At 36.7% G+C, this 18,594-nt stretch overlaps 1 protein-coding gene across 1 annotated transcript; it reads right to left on the bottom strand.

Moving 5' to 3' along the window:
- Window positions 1–14,462: 14,462 nt before the first annotated feature.
- LOC107553424 (adhesion G protein-coupled receptor F5-like) lies at window positions 14,463–18,398 on the bottom strand. Its single transcript, XM_016235612.1, has 8 exons — window positions 18,346–18,398; window positions 17,862–18,049; window positions 17,600–17,770; window positions 15,988–17,319; window positions 15,800–15,841; window positions 14,921–14,980; window positions 14,731–14,785; window positions 14,463–14,551 (listed from the first exon to the last, which is right to left on the bottom strand). The coding sequence occupies exons 2-8, from the start codon at window positions 17,961–17,963 to the stop codon at window positions 14,463–14,465; spliced, it is 1,851 nt and encodes a 616-aa protein (XP_016091098.1). The 5' UTR covers window positions 17,964–18,049; window positions 18,346–18,398.
- Between the last annotated feature and the right edge of the window lie 196 nt (window positions 18,399–18,594).

Raw genomic sequence — 18,594 nt, 5'->3', positions numbered from 1 at the left:
AAGTCATTATAATCCGTAATTATGTCCCCACTGGATGCAACAAATGCCTCGTTTGTAATAGGTTTTATTGGTTTTGTCTGGTCGTGCCGGGAGACGGCATCACAGTATGGTAAGGGGCGTAACATTTCCGTCACACGCTTGAGGTATTCGGCCAATCACAATGCACTGGATAGCTGGCCAATCAGAGCACACCTCGCTTTTCAGACCGATGAGCTTTGTAAAACTCGACGCGTTTCAGAAAGGTGGGGCATTTAGGAGAAACAATAATGTACAGTATGTGGAAAATAATGTGTTTTTTGAACCTTAAACCGCATAAACACATTTCATTACACCAAATACACAAAATAATGTTCTTTTTAGCAACATCATATGACCCCTTTAAGAAACATTATGATGCTGTACAACTGTACAATTCAAAGCTGTATTTATAAAATTAGAATTTAATACACACATTGTTTTATTGAACACATTAATTATTTGTGCCTATAAAAACTGAACAATTAGCATTAAGAATTCAATTGTTTCATGAAATCTGCTTTATTACTTCTGACCAGTAGGTGACACTGTCACAAAATTTTGTAGGGAATATGACAACGATAATTACTGTATAAAGAGTTTTAGTATCAGTATGCAAAACCATTGCCTAGATAATGACTGACATCCTGTATGGTGTCTTGACGAGCAAATTTTTTACAATTTTTCTGGAGAATGCGGTTAACACTGAAATCTAATAAGTAACTTTTTAGAGATTAAGATGTTATGAGCCAGTTTTGTTAAAGTTTATACAAACATAGATGGTGTAGTTTAAAAATAACTCAGATCCACAGAAAATGGCAGTAAAAGGAGTAAGATTAACCTTGGGAAATTTATGATTGTAGTATTCTACAACAATATGGTCTACAACTACTGGTATGTTCCTGTGGCTCAATGGTAGAGCATTGCGTTGGCAGTGAAAAAGATTGTGGGTTCAATTCCCAGGGAACACACATACTGGTAAAAAATGTATTGAATGCACTGTAAGTCGCTTTGGATAAAAGTGTCTGCTAAATGCATACATTTAATTTAATATGGAGGCATGAGTTGAGGCCAAATTCTTCCAGTTATTACAAATAATGTCCATTTTTATGACACTTCGAAACATTGCTGCCATTGTCACCGAACTCCTTTATACTCTGACCCAATGCAATCCATTTGACCCCTTGAAAATTTAATTCTTTCAAGCACTGAAACATGTTAAAATATTTTAAATAAATAATATAAATAAATAATTAAATACAATAATATCAATAAATAAAACAAAAAAAACTTGTAATAACTTTTGAAAAGGACAATCATCAATTAAAAGCAACAACAATAAACAAAAAACTCTGCATTATTTAAGATCTGATTACACAAAGAATGTACCTGTACATGTGTTATTGATGCTGATGGGGAAACTTGAAACCGTTGCAGTGAATCCATCCAGACATGAGCAATTGTATGTTCCCAGCTGATTTGTGCAGATGGAATTTGGACCACATACAGATGGACTGAACAGACATTCATCTATATCTATGAAAAAAGATCAATAAAAACAACAAATATTAGATTTTACGGTTTTAAATTAGGCATACATATAAAGACATCAAAGACCTCTGGTATTTAAAGACATTCAACAACAATCATTATTCCAGAAAGAATATATATTTGTTGGGTGATGTTACACCTCAAGCAGGAACAGCTACAGCTCACAGTAGTATTCAAACTGTAAAGACACAGCAGCTCTGTATACTCAGGTAAATAGGATAAAAATCCCCCCTAAAAAAGTTAACAACACTAACGCTGACATGAGTTGTTGCGGCTCACAAGAATATATTGCACAAATGTTACAATTAAAGGTTTCCAAACTATGCGTCAAGTGTGATCAAATAAATTCATACTGGTCATGTCACTACAATTACAATCAGCACATTTGTGATCTAATGATTTCTTACCTCTCTGGCAAAGTGGACCCTCTGAAGGGAGAGCTTGAATACATCCACAAGTGCCATCACACACCTGATAGGCCCTGCAGCTGTCATTGGGCCAAACATGATTCTCCTCACACTTGCACTCACTCATATTCTGTTCCATATAACCCACACACTGTAACAGAATGGGATTCATTTATTTGTGTTCAAACTGTCAGTTTCTCCTAATACTGAACTAATCTTATGCTGTGTCCGAAATCGCTCACTCGTTCACACATTCACTAATCCCTATATAGTTTATGGCAATTGAGTGGACTATATCAGAAAGGAGTGAACGAAATGAAGTGAATGGATTCGGACGGTGACCTATAGACTGCGCGTGAGACTTGGAGCTGTTGCAAAAACATCTTCGTCACACATGGACTTATATATTACATTTACATATAAATAATATTAATAGCGACAACACTCAAAATTACTTTATTGTAATTATGCATACCTCAGCTTTGTGGTTTCATTGATGGTAGATTATTAATTTGTTTTGTAATGCTTTTATGTTCATAATCATACCATATAAACACACATTAACACATGTTCATAATTTTATGTATTTAGTATCTTGAAACTCTCCCGAGCAGCATTTTGAGCTCAGATAAGATAATGGTCGTAGAGCGTCCTCAGGCGACCGTCAATTTTACATCAGAATGAATACGCTATACCAACAGGTGATTAACGAACATTTTTAAATTATCCACCAAATGATCATTTTTGTAAGTTAACAACGATGCCACCTCAGTGAATTAGTAAAATATTAAACTGAGTTATTGCCTACATAATATATTTTATTATAAATAATGTATGAAATAAACGTTAAAGCAGAAATAAGAAAGATGTAAATGCCATCTAAAATTCAAACTCTTCCAGCTCGTCGCTACTCCGCATTGGATTGTGGGAAATAGTGCTTCAGCGAGTGTACATCGGTTGTACGCTCGAAATCAGAATGCATTGTGGGTAAAAAGTAGTGAACGAATGTAGGGCATGAAGTAGTTCACTCAGGCTGTGTCCGAAATCGCCCCCTATACCCTCATTCACTATTCACTACATTAGGTCACTAATTCAGTTCACTGGAAGGAGTGAATGAAAACGAGTAGTGAATTCGTACACTGAGTGCACCGGAAGGAATGCCGCTTTTGCATAGTTTGTGCTTGCTGTTTATTAATCATTTGAAACTAGCAAACTAGCAGCTCCAGTAGTAAGATTAAAGGATTTATCTAAATTATCCACCAAATGATCATTTTTGTAAGTTAACAACGATGCCAACTCAGTTTAAATATTAAACTGAGTTATTGCCTACATAATATATTTTATTATAAATAATGTATGAAATAAACGTTAAAGCAGAAATAAGAAAGATGTAAATGCCATCTAAAATTCAAACTCTTCCAGCTCGTCGCTACTCCGCATTGGATTGTGGGAAATAGTGCTTCAGCGAGTGTACATCGGTTGTACGCTCGAAATCAGAATGCATTGTGGGTAAAAAGTAGTGAACGAATGTAGGGCATGAAGTAGTTCACTCAGGCTGTGTCCGAAATCGCCCCCTATACCCTCATTCACTATTCACTACATTAGGTCACTAATTCAGTTCACTGGAAGGAGTGAATGAAAACGAGTAGTGAATTCGTACACTGAGTGCACCGGAAGGAATGCCGCTTTTGCATAGTTTGTGCTTGCTGTTTATTAATCATTTGAAACTAGCAAACTAGCAGCTCCAGTAGTAAGATTAAAGGATTTATCTTGAACTCTGTCACGGAAATTATGTATAAACCCTAATCAAACAATTTAATAATCAATTTACAATTTAATGCTCTCTCACGGTGCATTATGGGCATTCTCTAGCCGTTGAGCGTGCACCAGTTGTACACTCGTTTTTGCAGTGCATTGTGGGATTGAATGAGTGCACTCGAGAACGTCCACTATGGTTTCGGACACCACTAAAAATGGCTGTTCCCTCGAATAGTGCCCTATTTAAGGGTATAGGGGATTTCAGACACAGTCTCAGAATTATGACAGCACTACAAAATGGCTGACACCCGATATAGTGCGATATAGGGAGTGGTTAATTCTGTTGCTCAGAGTGAGAGGAAGGCTGATGTTTGTGACGGGATTCCGTAAGTAGGTTATCAGGAACAAGTAAAAGAATCTCATATCAATGTCAATCATGTAGTGAGAAGGTAGTACTGCAAGAACAAACAGAAGCAGTTCAAGTAGAACAAAAGTGAAATATGTACCCTCATAGTCAAAAACAGGGTTTTCTTCGTGCCAGTTCCTTCTGGTCTTTTTCTGGAATGTTGATATGTTGCTGTATTTTTATGAAAGCTCTTACTCTGCAATATAGATCAACTGATACTAATTCAGAGCATTTTTATATTCAAGTGTACAATTACTGATATGGTGAACCAGTTTTAATTATATGGTTTTTGACACAATAACTGAATGATCATCAGACTACAACAGTAAAATCATGAACTCCATTATGAATATTTAATTTATAATAAAAAGATAACTAATTGTAGTTTTCTTTTACAGTTCTGCAATCTAAATGGTCTGAAATTAATTTTCATATTTGTTTTGGCTGGGGCTATACCTAATTGCTCAGTGCTCATTACAAACAAGAAGAAAAGAAAGCTAAGAACTTAATGAATTTGCATGATTTTAGCTGCATGGGGCACTGGGGTGCTACAAATGAAATATAAAGAATTTATGAGAGTTGTAGAATTTAATGTTGTTGTTATTTTTTATATTTATGAATGTAATCACTTACCTTCTTTTAACTGGCAGAACTGTCCGTCAATTGGAAGGACATTGATACATGTACAATGACCATCAGTGATGTCATCACAGGCCTCGTATGAGTGACACGTGTCATTTGGCCAAACAAACAGGCCCTCACATTTACACTGATACTGTGTTTCACTCAGAAAACACACTGGAAAACAAAATCATCAGCCGTTCATGGTAGTATTTATCATGTATGAAGTACAGCATTACTAAGCAGAGCCAGAGATCATACCAGTAGTTAAGTTGATTTCTGTACTGTTAGTGCTGTCACTGACTGTGTAGGGCAAACTGAAAAACTTCAGAAGGTTCCTCAACTGATCAATGATGATCTGATTTTCAGTTAGATATTCACCGGGAACTGGAGTCATTGTGGAAAGATATAAAGAGTTAGGAATATTCACTGCATTTTTTTAATGCAGGAAATAATGTAGTGATCTTGACACTGAGATTGAAGTCAGATGTTGTTATGTACCTGATGCTGGTTGCCCACATGCTGTGTTATCTTCCAGGAAAAGGATGAGAATTTATTGGGAAAAATACAGTTCATGTTACGGTAACTGAACCACCGATTTCTGTGTGATTACAAAAATAAATATATATAAAAAATTACTTGGATTACTCTGTCACTTGGAATATCATTGATGCAGCTGCATGTGTGGTTAGTGATGCCGTCACAGCTCCCATATTCATTGCATTTATCACACGGCCAGAAATACTGGTCCTTACATACACACTTGTATCCACTGCCATTGAAATTTTACACTAAGAAAGGATACAATGCAAATGTAAGCTCCTATTTAACAGATTAGCACTACTGTATTTGTGTTCAGAAGGTCATTCTTCACCTGTCGTGATGTCCACATCTAATACTTCAACCACCTCAGTAAACTGAAGTGGAAGAGTGATGTTCTGCAGATATCGCCTCATCTCATCGATCACAGAGATGCTTGATGATTCCAACTCAATTTCAATCAAGAAGTCTGTGAAGGGCAGTTCTGGGAACAGCATCAACAAGCACATCATCAGCTTGGTATTTTCATTACATTTGATATTAGAGTGTACATTTACAATACTGCATTTTTCATCACAATAAATATGTTTATTAATTAATTATACTAACAATAACATGTAAATACATAAGAATTAAGTTAAGCATGCATATCAATGCATATCAAAACACTGCTTAGTATGTCAATCAGATGTTAAAATCTAGGCTAATAATAATAATTTGCAGTGCAAAACTGGTGACTGTGGTTGCTAGGATTTAACTGCCAACATTTCTAGACATTATGAGAGACATTTTGATGCCCATATATTTCAGTATTCACCTTTTTCCCGAAAGAGCAACTGTGGCCATTTGTACATTTTATGAGACTGGCTTCCAGTGTCATCTGCTTCCAGCTATTTTTAGCCGTTCAAATTAGCTTGTTTTGCTGCTTAATATTGCAAACATAATGTATTATCTTAATTATGAACACCTTGGTTTGTAGTGCAAACAGTTTTACCTAAAACATTGCATAATTTTCGCACCTCAGGGAGCCGCTATCAATGTGCGTATTTAAATCTCTTATGAATGAGTGCTCGCTGTTCACTTTCACTTTTGATGTGGCGACCACGCACACTCTGTGTAAAGGGAGCACATCTTATAAGATCAGATATCTGTCAGTCTGCTGAGCAGCAAATCCTTCTGCATGGTCTGTCAGTCATCTCTCCTTACTCGACCCACGATCGGTTAAATCGGACTCCTGCAGCTCTTGTCAAATACAGGGTTGCCAAGTCCGCGTTTTTTTTCTCCATGGAATTGGGCTACTGTTGCCATGGGTTGAGTTCCCCCTGTGGGTTGAAGGTTTGAAATATTGCATAAATTACGTTTGACTGAAATGTAGAGCTGTAGTCAAGTCCAGCTTTGTCGAGTCCAAGACAAGTCCAAGACCAGGACTAGTCGAGACCGAGTCAAGACCGAATCCAAAGAGGTTCGAGTCCAAGTCAAGTCCAAGTCCAAAAGTTTCGAGTCCAAGTCAAGACCGAGTCCAAATGAGAGGAAAAAAAGTATCCTCTTCAAGACCACATACTTAACTATTGATAATGTATGTGATGCGAGAGACAGTATATCTCCTATTCTAAGAAAATAATTTTATATTATTATTTGTAATGATCAAAAAGCATGTGCAAAGTAACAACTCTGTAGGACAGGGGTCTCCTAACTAGATCCTGGAGGGCCAATGCCCTGCAGAGTTTAGCTCCAACTGGCCTTAACACACCTATCCTATTATAGCTGACATATCCACTGATTTGCATTGATTTTGCATTTCGAATAGTCCTGCACGATATGAGGAAACATATATGAGGATAACAGTGGAGTTTTTTTTTTTTTTGCAATGATGATTACTTGTGATAATAAATGAATAATTAACTGTGCATATTAGGGCCAACAAATAAAACTAAATACTCATTCCCACTTCCTATATATTCCTGTCTTTGTCTTTCTTTCGGCGTGGGTATGTCTTATGTCTTTATGTGCCGTATGGGCGCGCTTTTGAGTTTTTCACTCTCCTCTACACTCTTTTGCACTGTTTCCAGGATCCTCAGGCAAGGAATTAGTATCGCGACTGTGGACAGTAAGGGCAGATTGGGAGTACGATTCTGGACGTCCTCCGGTATTCCTCTCAGGCCCCTGTCTCGGTGAATGTGTGCGCAGGGAGCGCCACACCACTGCATTCCACCTAACTGTGTGATTTCACGCCTTGCTGGCTTGGTGTTCGGAATAAAGCCTATTTCTGTGACAGAGGACCTCAGATGATGCCAACCCTGAAACAACTTAAACTACCAAATTTTGCTTCAAATTTGATCACAACATATTGCTGTTAATAGTGTTCATCGTCTGTTTGATTACGTCATTAACTGAATTTTACCGTACATTTCTGCCGTATGTACATCAATTTGACAGTCACCACTGACAAGCTATTTTTAAATATATTGTAGAAACTTAATTTCCTGTAAAGCTGCTTTGCAACGATTTGTATGGTGAAAAGCACTATACAAATAAATTTGAATTGAAAAAAATATATACTTGAATTGAAAAAGAAAAAAACACAAGGCAACTAACTGCAATACAATTGAACAATAAGACTACATTTTGATTAAAGATGTTTAAAGTCTTTTGTAACGACCTCTGCTCAAAATAATCATACTTTCATGGTGTTAGTCATAAATGACCAGAAATTCATGAAAATCTACTTTTCACTGACTCACAAAATTTAATATCTTTAAAAAAAAATCTGAAGCACTATATGTTTTAACATTGTATCCATTATTTTTCAGCAGATACAGGTGCATCTCAATAAATTAGAATGTCATGGAAAAGTTCATTTATTTCAGTAATTCAACAAATCAGAATACTTCATAAGACCAATAAAAAAACATTTTTAGTGAATTGTTGGCCTTCTGGAAAGTATGTTCATTTACTGTACATGTACTTAATACTTGGTGTGGGCTCCTTTTGCTTTAATTACTGCCTCAATTCGGCGTGGCATGGAGGTGATCAGTTTGTGGCACTGCTGAGGTGGTATGGAAGCCCAGGTTTCTTTGACAGTGGCCTTCAGCTCATCTGCATTTTTTGGTCTCTTGTTTCTCATTTTCCTCTTGACAATACCCCATAGATTCAGGTCTGGTGAGTTTGCTGGCCAGTCAAGCACACCAACACCATGGTCATTTAACCAACTTTTGGTGCTTTTGGCAATGTGGGCAGGTGCCAAATCCTGCTGGAAAATGAAATCAGCATCTTCAAAAAGCTGGTCAGCAGAAGGAAGCATGAATTGCAAAATTTCTTGGTAAATGGGTGCAGTGACATTGGTTTCAAAAAACATAATGGACCAACACCAGCAGATGACATTGCACCCCAAATCATCACAGACTTGACAATACTCATAAGGCTGCGGTTCTCTCGGTTGGTTGGCATCTTTTTCTTCCACACTTTTTCCTTCCACTCAACTTTGGCAATGAATGTTTGTGGCTTACCCTCCTTGTGAAGGGTGTCAATGATTGTCTTCTGGACAACTGTCAGATCAGCAGTCTTCCCCATGATTGTGTAGCCTAGTGAACCAAACTGAGAGACCATTTTGAAGGCTCAACAAACCTTTGCAGGTGTTTTGAGTTGATTAGCTGATTGGCATGTCACCATATTCTAATTTGTTGAGATAGTGAATTGGTGGGTTTTTGTTAAATGTGAGTCAAAATCATCACAATTAAAAGAGCTAAAGACTTAAACTACTTCAGTCTGTGAAACCGTTTTTGAAGCCCCATGAAAAAAAAATGTAGGTGTTATCATAGACTGTGATTTTAAATTGGACAAACAGATTAACTCGGTAGTTAAATCCTGCTTTTTCCAATTGAGACAACTCACCAAGGTGAAATCTTTCCTGTCTTCTAAAGACTTTCAAAGAATCGTCCATCTTTTTATTTAAACTCATCTGGATTATTGTAATGGCCTCTATATAGGTATTAGTCAGGCCTCTCTCTCCAAACTGCAGATGGTCCAGAATGCGGCAGCTCGACTGCTGACGGGTACACGAAAGCGGGAACACATCACCCCCATTCTTGCCTCTCTTCACTGGTTACCTGTCCATTTTAGGATTCAGTTTAAGATTTTGGTATTTGTTTTTAAATCTCTTAATGGTTTAGCACCTAAATATCTGCCCGACTTGATTAAGCTGTATGCTCCGCTAAGAGCACTTAGGTCTGCTGACCATTTGCTCTTAGTTATCCCACGGGTAATGTTGAAGAGCAGGGGTGACCGAGCATTTGCAGTGGCGGCCCCAAAGCCCCTAAAGACTAGTTGTCTTTAAATCTAGCTTTAAAACGTCTCAGTTACGTATGTAACCCTCGTTCCCTGAAGGAGGGAACGGAGACGTCACGTCGGAGGACCGACGAAATTGGGATCTCGTTTAGAGGGACCAATCTACTTCGAGTGTAAACTAAACGAGCCAATGCACATTGGCATGCGATTATTGCATCCAGCTGCTGCTGATCACAGCGTGAGGTGACATTCTAATTTACTGAGATGCACCTGTATTTACATTAGGGCTGAATCTTTCATGGACGTACCTTGCAATCAATCAGACAGTTTATTGAGGATTATTTCATAATAAATGAAAATGACACAAACTGCAAGCACAAATAAGTAGGTTGCACTCCAGTCAACTGCAGTCGCTCACCTGAATTTAGGTCAAATTCTTTTTGTTTTCAAGCATAGACAACTTTTAAAAAATCAGTACTGAACAGCACATTTCAAAAATAAGGTAAGCATTTTCTTCAATAAATGTACTTCAAATAGGCAGTTTACAACAGTTTTATGTTTAAAAGAATAAACAGTCTGATTTGTCACTCTTACCTTGACTCTGGAAACAACCATGAAGAGATGCCGAACTCGTTTCTCAAGGTCTGAGATTTTTTTTTCCTTGTCAAATGATCCACCTACAAAATCTTCCTGGAATTAACATGCCTTTGTGCAGGTCACCACAATAATGTGACTGCGTGTGGGCCACCTGCAAGTTTGATTCTCTCTATTATTTCCTTGTTCTATTGTGTGAACAGAACAGAGAAGATGGCAGCATTTCAAAAGAAACAGTATAAGGCATTGTGGGCTACATTATCAAGAGTAAATTACATATAATAGGCTATATACTCACATATCACTTAAAAAACCCACTCATTGGTACATTTTGCTTGGACAGTATTATAGTGATACATTTTATCAGGCCTTGTCTCTGAAATCCAATCAACAAAACAGTTTGAACAGCAGTATAAAAAAATTACAATTATTATTAAAATTATTATTATTAGAATAATCTAATAATAATAAAATAGATATTAATATCGTCAAACAACTTTCTGTTATGCATTTGGATATAAATGTAAGAACATTTATTTTCATGGGAGGAGTATAAAATATATTGATTAGATTAGATTCAACTTTATTGTAAATAGTATTAGCTGGGCAGAGTATAGAGTTTTCAGAGTTTAAATTTAGAGTTTAGTAGGCTGAAAGCTGAAGGAAAGAAAATGGAAGTGTCAGCGCAAGTTCTACTAGGAAGACTTAATGCTACGTCACATATTACAATTAGATCTAGCCAATTGGCACGCAACACAAGGGATATAAAAGCCCTCTACTGACCCTTCATTGTGTTTGCAGATACTGCCGCTGTCGTTTCCCTCCATCCTCCCCACCACCACCAGGTTGGCCCAGTCCATGCGGGGGTAGGCTCCGCCCTGCCTTCGTCTTCGGCAGGAATAGCTGGAATCTACAATGTCTGATTCAAGCTACGGATGGGGCCTACGCCAAAATAATTATGTTCATTGTATTGGTTTTTGTAAATAAATACTTTGGAGTTATATGTTCACCTCCTGAGTCTTTCTGGTAGAACTGTTCCTGAGTCTGCTGGTGCGACAGCGAAGACTCCTATAACATCTCCCAGATGGGAGAAGAGTAAACAGTCCGATGACAAACAATGACAAAGCTCCTGACTGACAGCATTCTTATTTCAAAACTATTTTACTTGGATAAAAAGACCACAAGTGTTTTTTGTGTGTTGGTTTTGGTTAAACTGGCATGAATTTTGCGTGTTACCTATGGTTAGAATGCATCATTTTTATATTATAAAATATTTCACAGAAGATGGTAGATAACAAATCATCTGATCAGATAACAGCGCAAAATTTGGATTACACCCAATGACATGCCAACTCACAAGCAAACACTTGTAGCGAATTTAGCTCACAACAGGAAATATGAATAATTAACCATAACTAGTTATAATTAACTATTCATATTTTAGATTCGCTGTAGATATTTAGCTGACCACTTCGGGGGAAGGGTCCATAGACCCTCGTAATTGGGCGTTAGATATTATTTGTTAAATATAACAAAAAGTTGTGTGTCTGATTGGTCTAAATGCTACACATTTTACAAAGCAAAACAAAACGGAACACAATTCTTAAGCTAAACTTTGAATTGAAGATAAAAACATATCAGTAAACATCTAAAGTAAATATTGTGAATAGTGTCTCCATATGGCATAGAATACACTTGTATACTTAAGGTAATCTGATATTAACGTTTTCCCCCTTTCTATTTAATATATTGTTGGCAGTCCCAAACCAGGAGAATGGAGAATTTTTTTTACATACAAGCAGTAATTTTATTGTGGATATAATACTTTAGCTCTAATAGCGAGTATTCACATTGATAGTGATTTGCAGTGAAAGCAGTCAGAAGTAAAATATCTTCAGTGAGGCAACATGAGCTCAGGACATCGTGACAATTCAGATCAGAATACAAAGAGCAGTACTCGCAGAGCCGATCCTCCCTATACACAAAATACGCAAGCTGCATAGGGCCCCCGAAACACCAGGGGCCCCCCTTGCTCTCAAAGATAATTGAATTTTAGTTTTTTTTTTTTATTTGACCAGCGGTTATGAAAACATGAATGATCATTTATTTTAATGCAGTGCGCTGTCACCCTTTCTACGTAAAAATCAGTAAAATCATGTAATGTGAATGTCGTACAGTCTTGCTTGAGACTAAAATAACGAGTTGAAAGCTTACCGAGACACTGTTTCTCAAGCGCTTTCCGCGAGCGCGATTTGAGACGGAGTGAAACACGGACAAATGCGTTTCATTCATTCGTTCATAACCACTCATACCCCACTCAACACAGTTTTGCGTAGGGCCCCCAGAAGTCTAGGATTGGCACTGAGTACTCACGTTGCCAAGTTGGAAACCAAATGACTTAAAGGTGCACATATAATAGCAGTGGAAATTGGTACTACAGTCGAAATTCAAAATATTGTAAAGCGTTGTTTCTCCTGCCCCCTCCTCGAGTCACTCAGCACTCACATGGGTTGCCAGATTGAACTGTAAATCGACGAGTTGATTTTCCCGTGTTTTAATATGACTGGTCATAGAGATTTTGCTCTATGAATCTGCTATCTCTGCAATATGCTGTTTTCTGCCAACTGGCAAACCTTGGTGTCAAAATAGTAGTGGGTAAATTGGCAGTGGGCAGAATCACACACACCAAAACAGACATTCCGACAAGGAACTCACATTTCCTGGTTGTAACTGGTAACTGGAGTAACTTGTTGTAGCATTGTTTTTTAGAGAAATGAGTATGTGAACTTAGCATATTTCCTAAACATCTGCAAACATGTTATGGTATTTTTATGCTTTAGTACATTCAGCAAAATTACAACACCTTTAAAGGCACTTTGACATGTGCAACTGCTGCTGCGACCAGTGGCTAACCAACTTTGAATGGGTTTAAACAACTTTATGCAAATAAGCTGCTACTTAATACAGTGATGTAAAGAATGTAGACCTAGGTCACATGACCCACTAACAACATAAGAAAACCTGCAATAAACATTTAGATATTATATTAGAGGCAGCTTTCAGTCAACAACACAGAAAATGTATTTCTTAGGTTAAGTGTTATCGCAGTGCCAACTTTTGACATGAAAGATATTCAAATAACACTGGAAAGGAAACATGATCTGATTTATCTCTAGTGTCAATCCTGTGAAACCCTGTCTGCTGTGAACTCAAGCCTAGTCTGCTTTGTTCAGCATTTCAACTGTTCTCCCATGCAGGCAAAAGCCAATTATAAAAGAAGACTGACAGGCAGTCATCGGCATTAGCTTTATGAAGCTACTCTGCAGAAATTACTGACTTGCATGTGACCTGTGTGTTCCATAGTTTTTTCTTCTTAATCAATAACACATTAAAGCCCAGACTAACTCTAAAGGAAAACGCATCAAAATGGCATGGCATGAGGGTATAGCTGCCCCCTGCTGTCCACCCAGAGCTACGTAACAGTGAATGTATGATACCATATCCTGATTCAGACTAGAAACAAAATACTCATTCACAACACCTGTAATTTTACATTCTGTAATTTTCCCCCCAGTTACTCGGTTGAACATTTGATACATATTATACATCTGTACAGTACTTAATTTTTGAATGTGGTTGTTTTACATTTTAATTTCAACTCAGTTTATTTTATTCAGGAAATGTTTGACTATTTTCTGTTTAAAACGGCATATTCAGGAATTGAAAAAAAAAACATTGCATTAAAGGCTTAAGAAAACTACTTGAGTAAATTGTATATGAAGAGGCATCATTTAATTATTGGTGATGCAGTAACATTTAGAAATTTTGGAAACATTTAGAATTAAGACAAGGGAAAAACGTATATAAATGTCTGATAAAACAGAGAACACTTCTTGAGTTGTATTACTGGAAAATGACCCCAATTTTGTTAAGTAGGCATACAAATAAAAAGTCCATACCCTGCATTCACAATATATATACACAATAAAACAAAGTCATATTGTAGCCTTGTTTTTAGACTAATCCTATCAGTAAACACTCTCAAAAAATAAAATGTACAAAGCTGTCACTGGTGTGGTACCCTAAGGTACAAAAATGAAGAGGGACATCTTTTGTCCCTTCTCATTTACCCACATGGTGCATTACTACTTTAAAAATACATTTTAGTACATTTTGAAAGGGTACTGCCCCAGTGACAGTTTTGTACCTTAATGTCTGAGAGAGTAGAAACATTTCCTCAAAAAAAAAAAAAATTTGCATCGGAGAAAACACTTTGTGCGTGTCTTTTAGTCGTTTATAACAGCATATGAGCCACTGGAGCTGTCTGAAGATGGAAGTGCTGAGGAAGGGTTGGCTTCTGACACATTGTACACATCTGCAAATAGTTAAATGTATGTTACTGACAGAACTGTTTACTGTCTTAATTGAACACATTTTTAACCAAATTATTGATATAGCTTATGATTATGAATAATAAATATATTCATATTGATATGAATAATACATATTAAAAATTTTAGTTTTTATTACTGATTATTGATGTTATTTACTTACTCCTCCGCCGCAAGAAAGGCAGTCCAGATGTGGATAATGTTCCTGCACTGGTGTTCTGCAAGGAGATATCAGTCAAAATAAATCACAAAGAGTCAAAGTAAAGTAAAAATTTATATTTAAGCACTCATTAGGAGCTGAATGTTAGTAATGGAGCTCATATAAGTGTGTGCTGTTACAGAATGCCATTTACATTGGTATGGCTAGAAGTGAGTTTCTGCAGCAACAGCTTTCCTGGTAGTAACTCACGAACCTGCAATTAAAAATCTCTAGTTAACTTATAGACATTTGTTTAAAGTCTCTTAAATGTCTGCCTATTATACAAAACACTTGATTCTGATTTGTCAGTCATGCCACCCAGCGGTCAGATATTTTCTAATATTCAGTCGTCCATGGCAACGCTTTATATGATACTTCTGCCACTATCCAGAAACCAGCATAAACTTTTCTGCCAGTCACTCCTCGCTACACCCATTGTGTCCACTATGTATTCTCACTGATAGGACCCAACTTGGAAATCTGCAGCTCTAAGAAAATTTTGAGTTTCGTAATTACTACTGTGGTTCAAGTTCAAGTCATGTCAGAAATGTCATATTTTCAACTTGAACGCACATGAACGTCACTTTCAGTGTAAATAGCTGCTGAAATATTTGCAGGGAAAATTTTTCTTTGGTCAGTCTAAGCCAAGGGTGGCCAGCTTTGGTCATTTTGCTTTTGGAGTTTCGCTTCAACCCTAATCAAACAGACCTGAACATGCTAATTAAGGTCTAAGGGTTACTAGAAAGCTACAGGCCAAGTGAGTTTTTATCAAGGTTGGAGTGGACAAAAAAAAGGACATTTTATTCTTTGCAAAAGCATAAACTCCACTCAGTATTTAATTTCACTGGTGGGCAGCTGTGTATTAAGCAGAATAAAAACAGTTGAAATAAATGTGAAATGTGAAAATATATGGTTTAAGGAATATACATTAATACAGTGTGTCTATAATGCCGGATCTTTGGGTTAAATACAACATTAAATGTTAAATTGCATTGCTTAAGCTCTTTACAAAGCAACTGAAGTAAACTCATACCTTGCTGTCTAAAAGCGTTCCAAACACCAAAATAAAGAATCCCTAATAAAAGAAGTGTTACAAATACATGAAATTCATAAGACATGGACATTTATAATAAATCAATGTACAGCATTAAAGTGTTAATGTAATAGATATGAAATTGCAATGAAAAAAATGTATATAAAATTGATATCATAAAGTAGTACCTGCAGTGAATTGAGGAGTGAAAACACCACATGAATGCCAAAGTCACGTGATGCCATGGTTCCAATTCCAAATCCCCATGTTAAACCAAAGATAGGAGTCAAAAAGGCCACACATCTGGCAATAACCACCAGGGCATGTTTCTCATCTGGTTGAGTTGCAGCACCAACTCCTCTCCTCAACATCTTGTACAGAACCACAATCAAAACCACAAGGTTTATGGCTACAATAGTGAGAGCTGGAATCACAAATGCCAACAAGGCTTTTGATTCCTTCCAGTTCAGCCAGCATGCATTTCTTTTGGAAATATAATTTTGAGGTCCAGCTGTTGATGCAACAGTAATGACCGCTATGAGCAAAGGTGCACCATAACCGAATGTGAAGGCAATGACCATCATTTTGGCCCTTGACATTTGAGACAAGACCATGACTGTACGATAAAAAAGCAACAGCGCTGACATTAACATCCAGAAGAAAAGAGCCAGGTAAAAGAAGTGCATGAAGAAAACCGCTGGACTGCAGCGACCCACTGAGGTTGGCTGCTCTTGTTCTGTGATTGCAGCTCCAATGATAAAACAGATGTTTGCGATCAGCAGGGACACGGCAATGTTGACTATGGAGACATGTCGCATGTAGGATGTGTCATTTCTTCTCACCGACTTCCATACGATAGTCTCAATAATCAGGCATATAATCAAGCTGGCCATCGAAATAGCTACGCCAATGTAAGTTATATAGGCTAAGGCCATGCGATGAATGGGATCAATGTGAAATGGTGACATTAGGATCGAAAAAGAGGTTGTGTGGTTGCATTCACATGTAATGTTGCCAGTGTTGTTCCGCTTTACTTCACATCCAGTGGAATCCCATGTGTTGAGACTAAAGTTCCAAAAGACACACTGAGAATTTCCCAAAGACTGATCAGTAATGTCAAATGTAAAAGAAATGTTGTTAAGCGTCTCATTAACCTTAACAACAACCACATCTCCATTGATGCGCACATCTGATTTCCTGCTGTCATTACTACCATGAGTAGGTAGGACATTGTCAAGAGTCGTGAAGATTATGATGGTTATGATAGTCGCCTGAGGAACCTGTTGTATCAAAATCTCCGTAGTTGAGTTTGGCAGTCTTGATGTTAAAGTGAATGAGTTTTTAACTGTAGTTCTTTTCAGCTGAATGGATGGCTCATAAATCTCAAACTCATCTGTGAGACGGTCACTTATATCCTCAATAGCACTCAGAAGTTTAATGCTGGTGTTGTTTTTGCTCAGTTTGCTCCATGTATCATTGACATCATCTGATACAATAATATCCACTGTTTTTAGGAAATCCTGAAAATTTAATATAAATTTTATGATGAAATTTGTCCCATACAATGTGGAATATACTACATTATACTATACAATATTATACTATGCTACAATCAACAGATGTAAATAATGAAAATAAAGAGAATGGCTGTTGTTGGCTGTTGAGTAAAAGTACAGATACCTTACAGCGAAAATTACTCCATTACAAGTTACAAGTCAGTCAGCAATTCCAATACAACTTGTGTAAAAGATAACACCTTGTTAAATTCCATTTAAAGTGCAAAAAAATGTATATACATACCTCCATTACTCGTTTATTGATAAAAACTGATTGTGACAATTTAGCAATTTTAGAGAGTATATCCACAATTGCTTGGACCGTAGCAGCAGACTGGATTATATTAATATCATGCTGTTCTGTGGCAATACTGAGGTTAGCCATAAACACTGGAATCTCCTCCACAAGCAAGGACTAAATTGCAAAGTACAAAAATGTTAAAAGGTATTAGACACATTTAAAATGCACAGGTGATTGTTCAATATATACATGATTAATAGATTACCTCAACTTCACTTGTAAGTTTGTCGATAACTTCAAGTACACAGTTGTCCTTTATTGATTTCCAATCACGCGATTCACATTTGTAAGTTATGGTGCCTTTCATGCCATTTCCACAGACTCCTGTCCTCACGTCATTTGTTTTGCCAACTCCAAGTTCTTCATTTTGACAGACATCATCTGACGAAGCATCTGATTAAAAGAAGAAAATGAGATTCAGTTCTACAATTTCTCTCAAAATATCACATTTGGAAAATTTGGGGAATAAATATTAACATAAAACAAATTAATATCCATAAATCCATTCAATATAATACTGTTCAATATCATATACCTTTTCAAAATGTGTTATTCAAAACCAAAATTTTTTAAAACTGTTTACTAAAATTACCAAAACAAATTAGATAGCTAAAATCATCCAATCTAACTGCACAAGAGTTGGATAAAAGCACTTTGATGGTGAAAAGAATAAGAAACTGAAGGCTTACGTGCTGTGCTTATCCTAACTTTAACACTGCTCTGGCTATATCCATAGATCTGTAGTTGTGGCAGATCCCTGAGACGACATGTAAAGATTTCCTCTGTACAATTTCCATTTTGCATTGTATGGATGTATGTGATACTGTCACTTCCTGATTGGGTAAAACAAAATAAATGTATGAATAACATTAAGAAAAGGGTAACACACACACACATATATATAATATATATATATATATATATATATATATATATAT

Source organism: Sinocyclocheilus grahami, unplaced genomic scaffold (assembly GCF_001515645.1).
Source record: "Sinocyclocheilus grahami isolate Dianchi unplaced genomic scaffold, SAMN03320097.WGS_v1.1 scaffold473.1, whole genome shotgun sequence".
NCBI lineage: Eukaryota > Metazoa > Chordata > Actinopteri > Cypriniformes > Cyprinidae > Sinocyclocheilus > Sinocyclocheilus grahami.
Note: the sequence above shows the minus strand (reverse complement) of the source record. Positions and strands in the feature narration are given on the sequence as shown.

Excerpts from the sequence above, each read along its gene's own strand:
- LOC107553424 (XM_016235612.1), bottom strand. The coding sequence starts at position 17,963 with ATGAAAGGCACCATAACTTACAAATGTGAATCGCGTGATTGGAAATCA. Across the intron at positions 17,771-17,861 it reads AACTTACAAGTGAAGTTGAG|TCCTTGCTTGTGGAGGAGAT; the intron begins GTAATCTATTAA and ends TTTGCAATTTAG. Across the intron at positions 17,320-17,599 it reads TCAATAAACGAGTAATGGAG|GATTTCCTAAAAACAGTGGA; the intron begins GTATGTATATAC and ends TTAAATTTTCAG.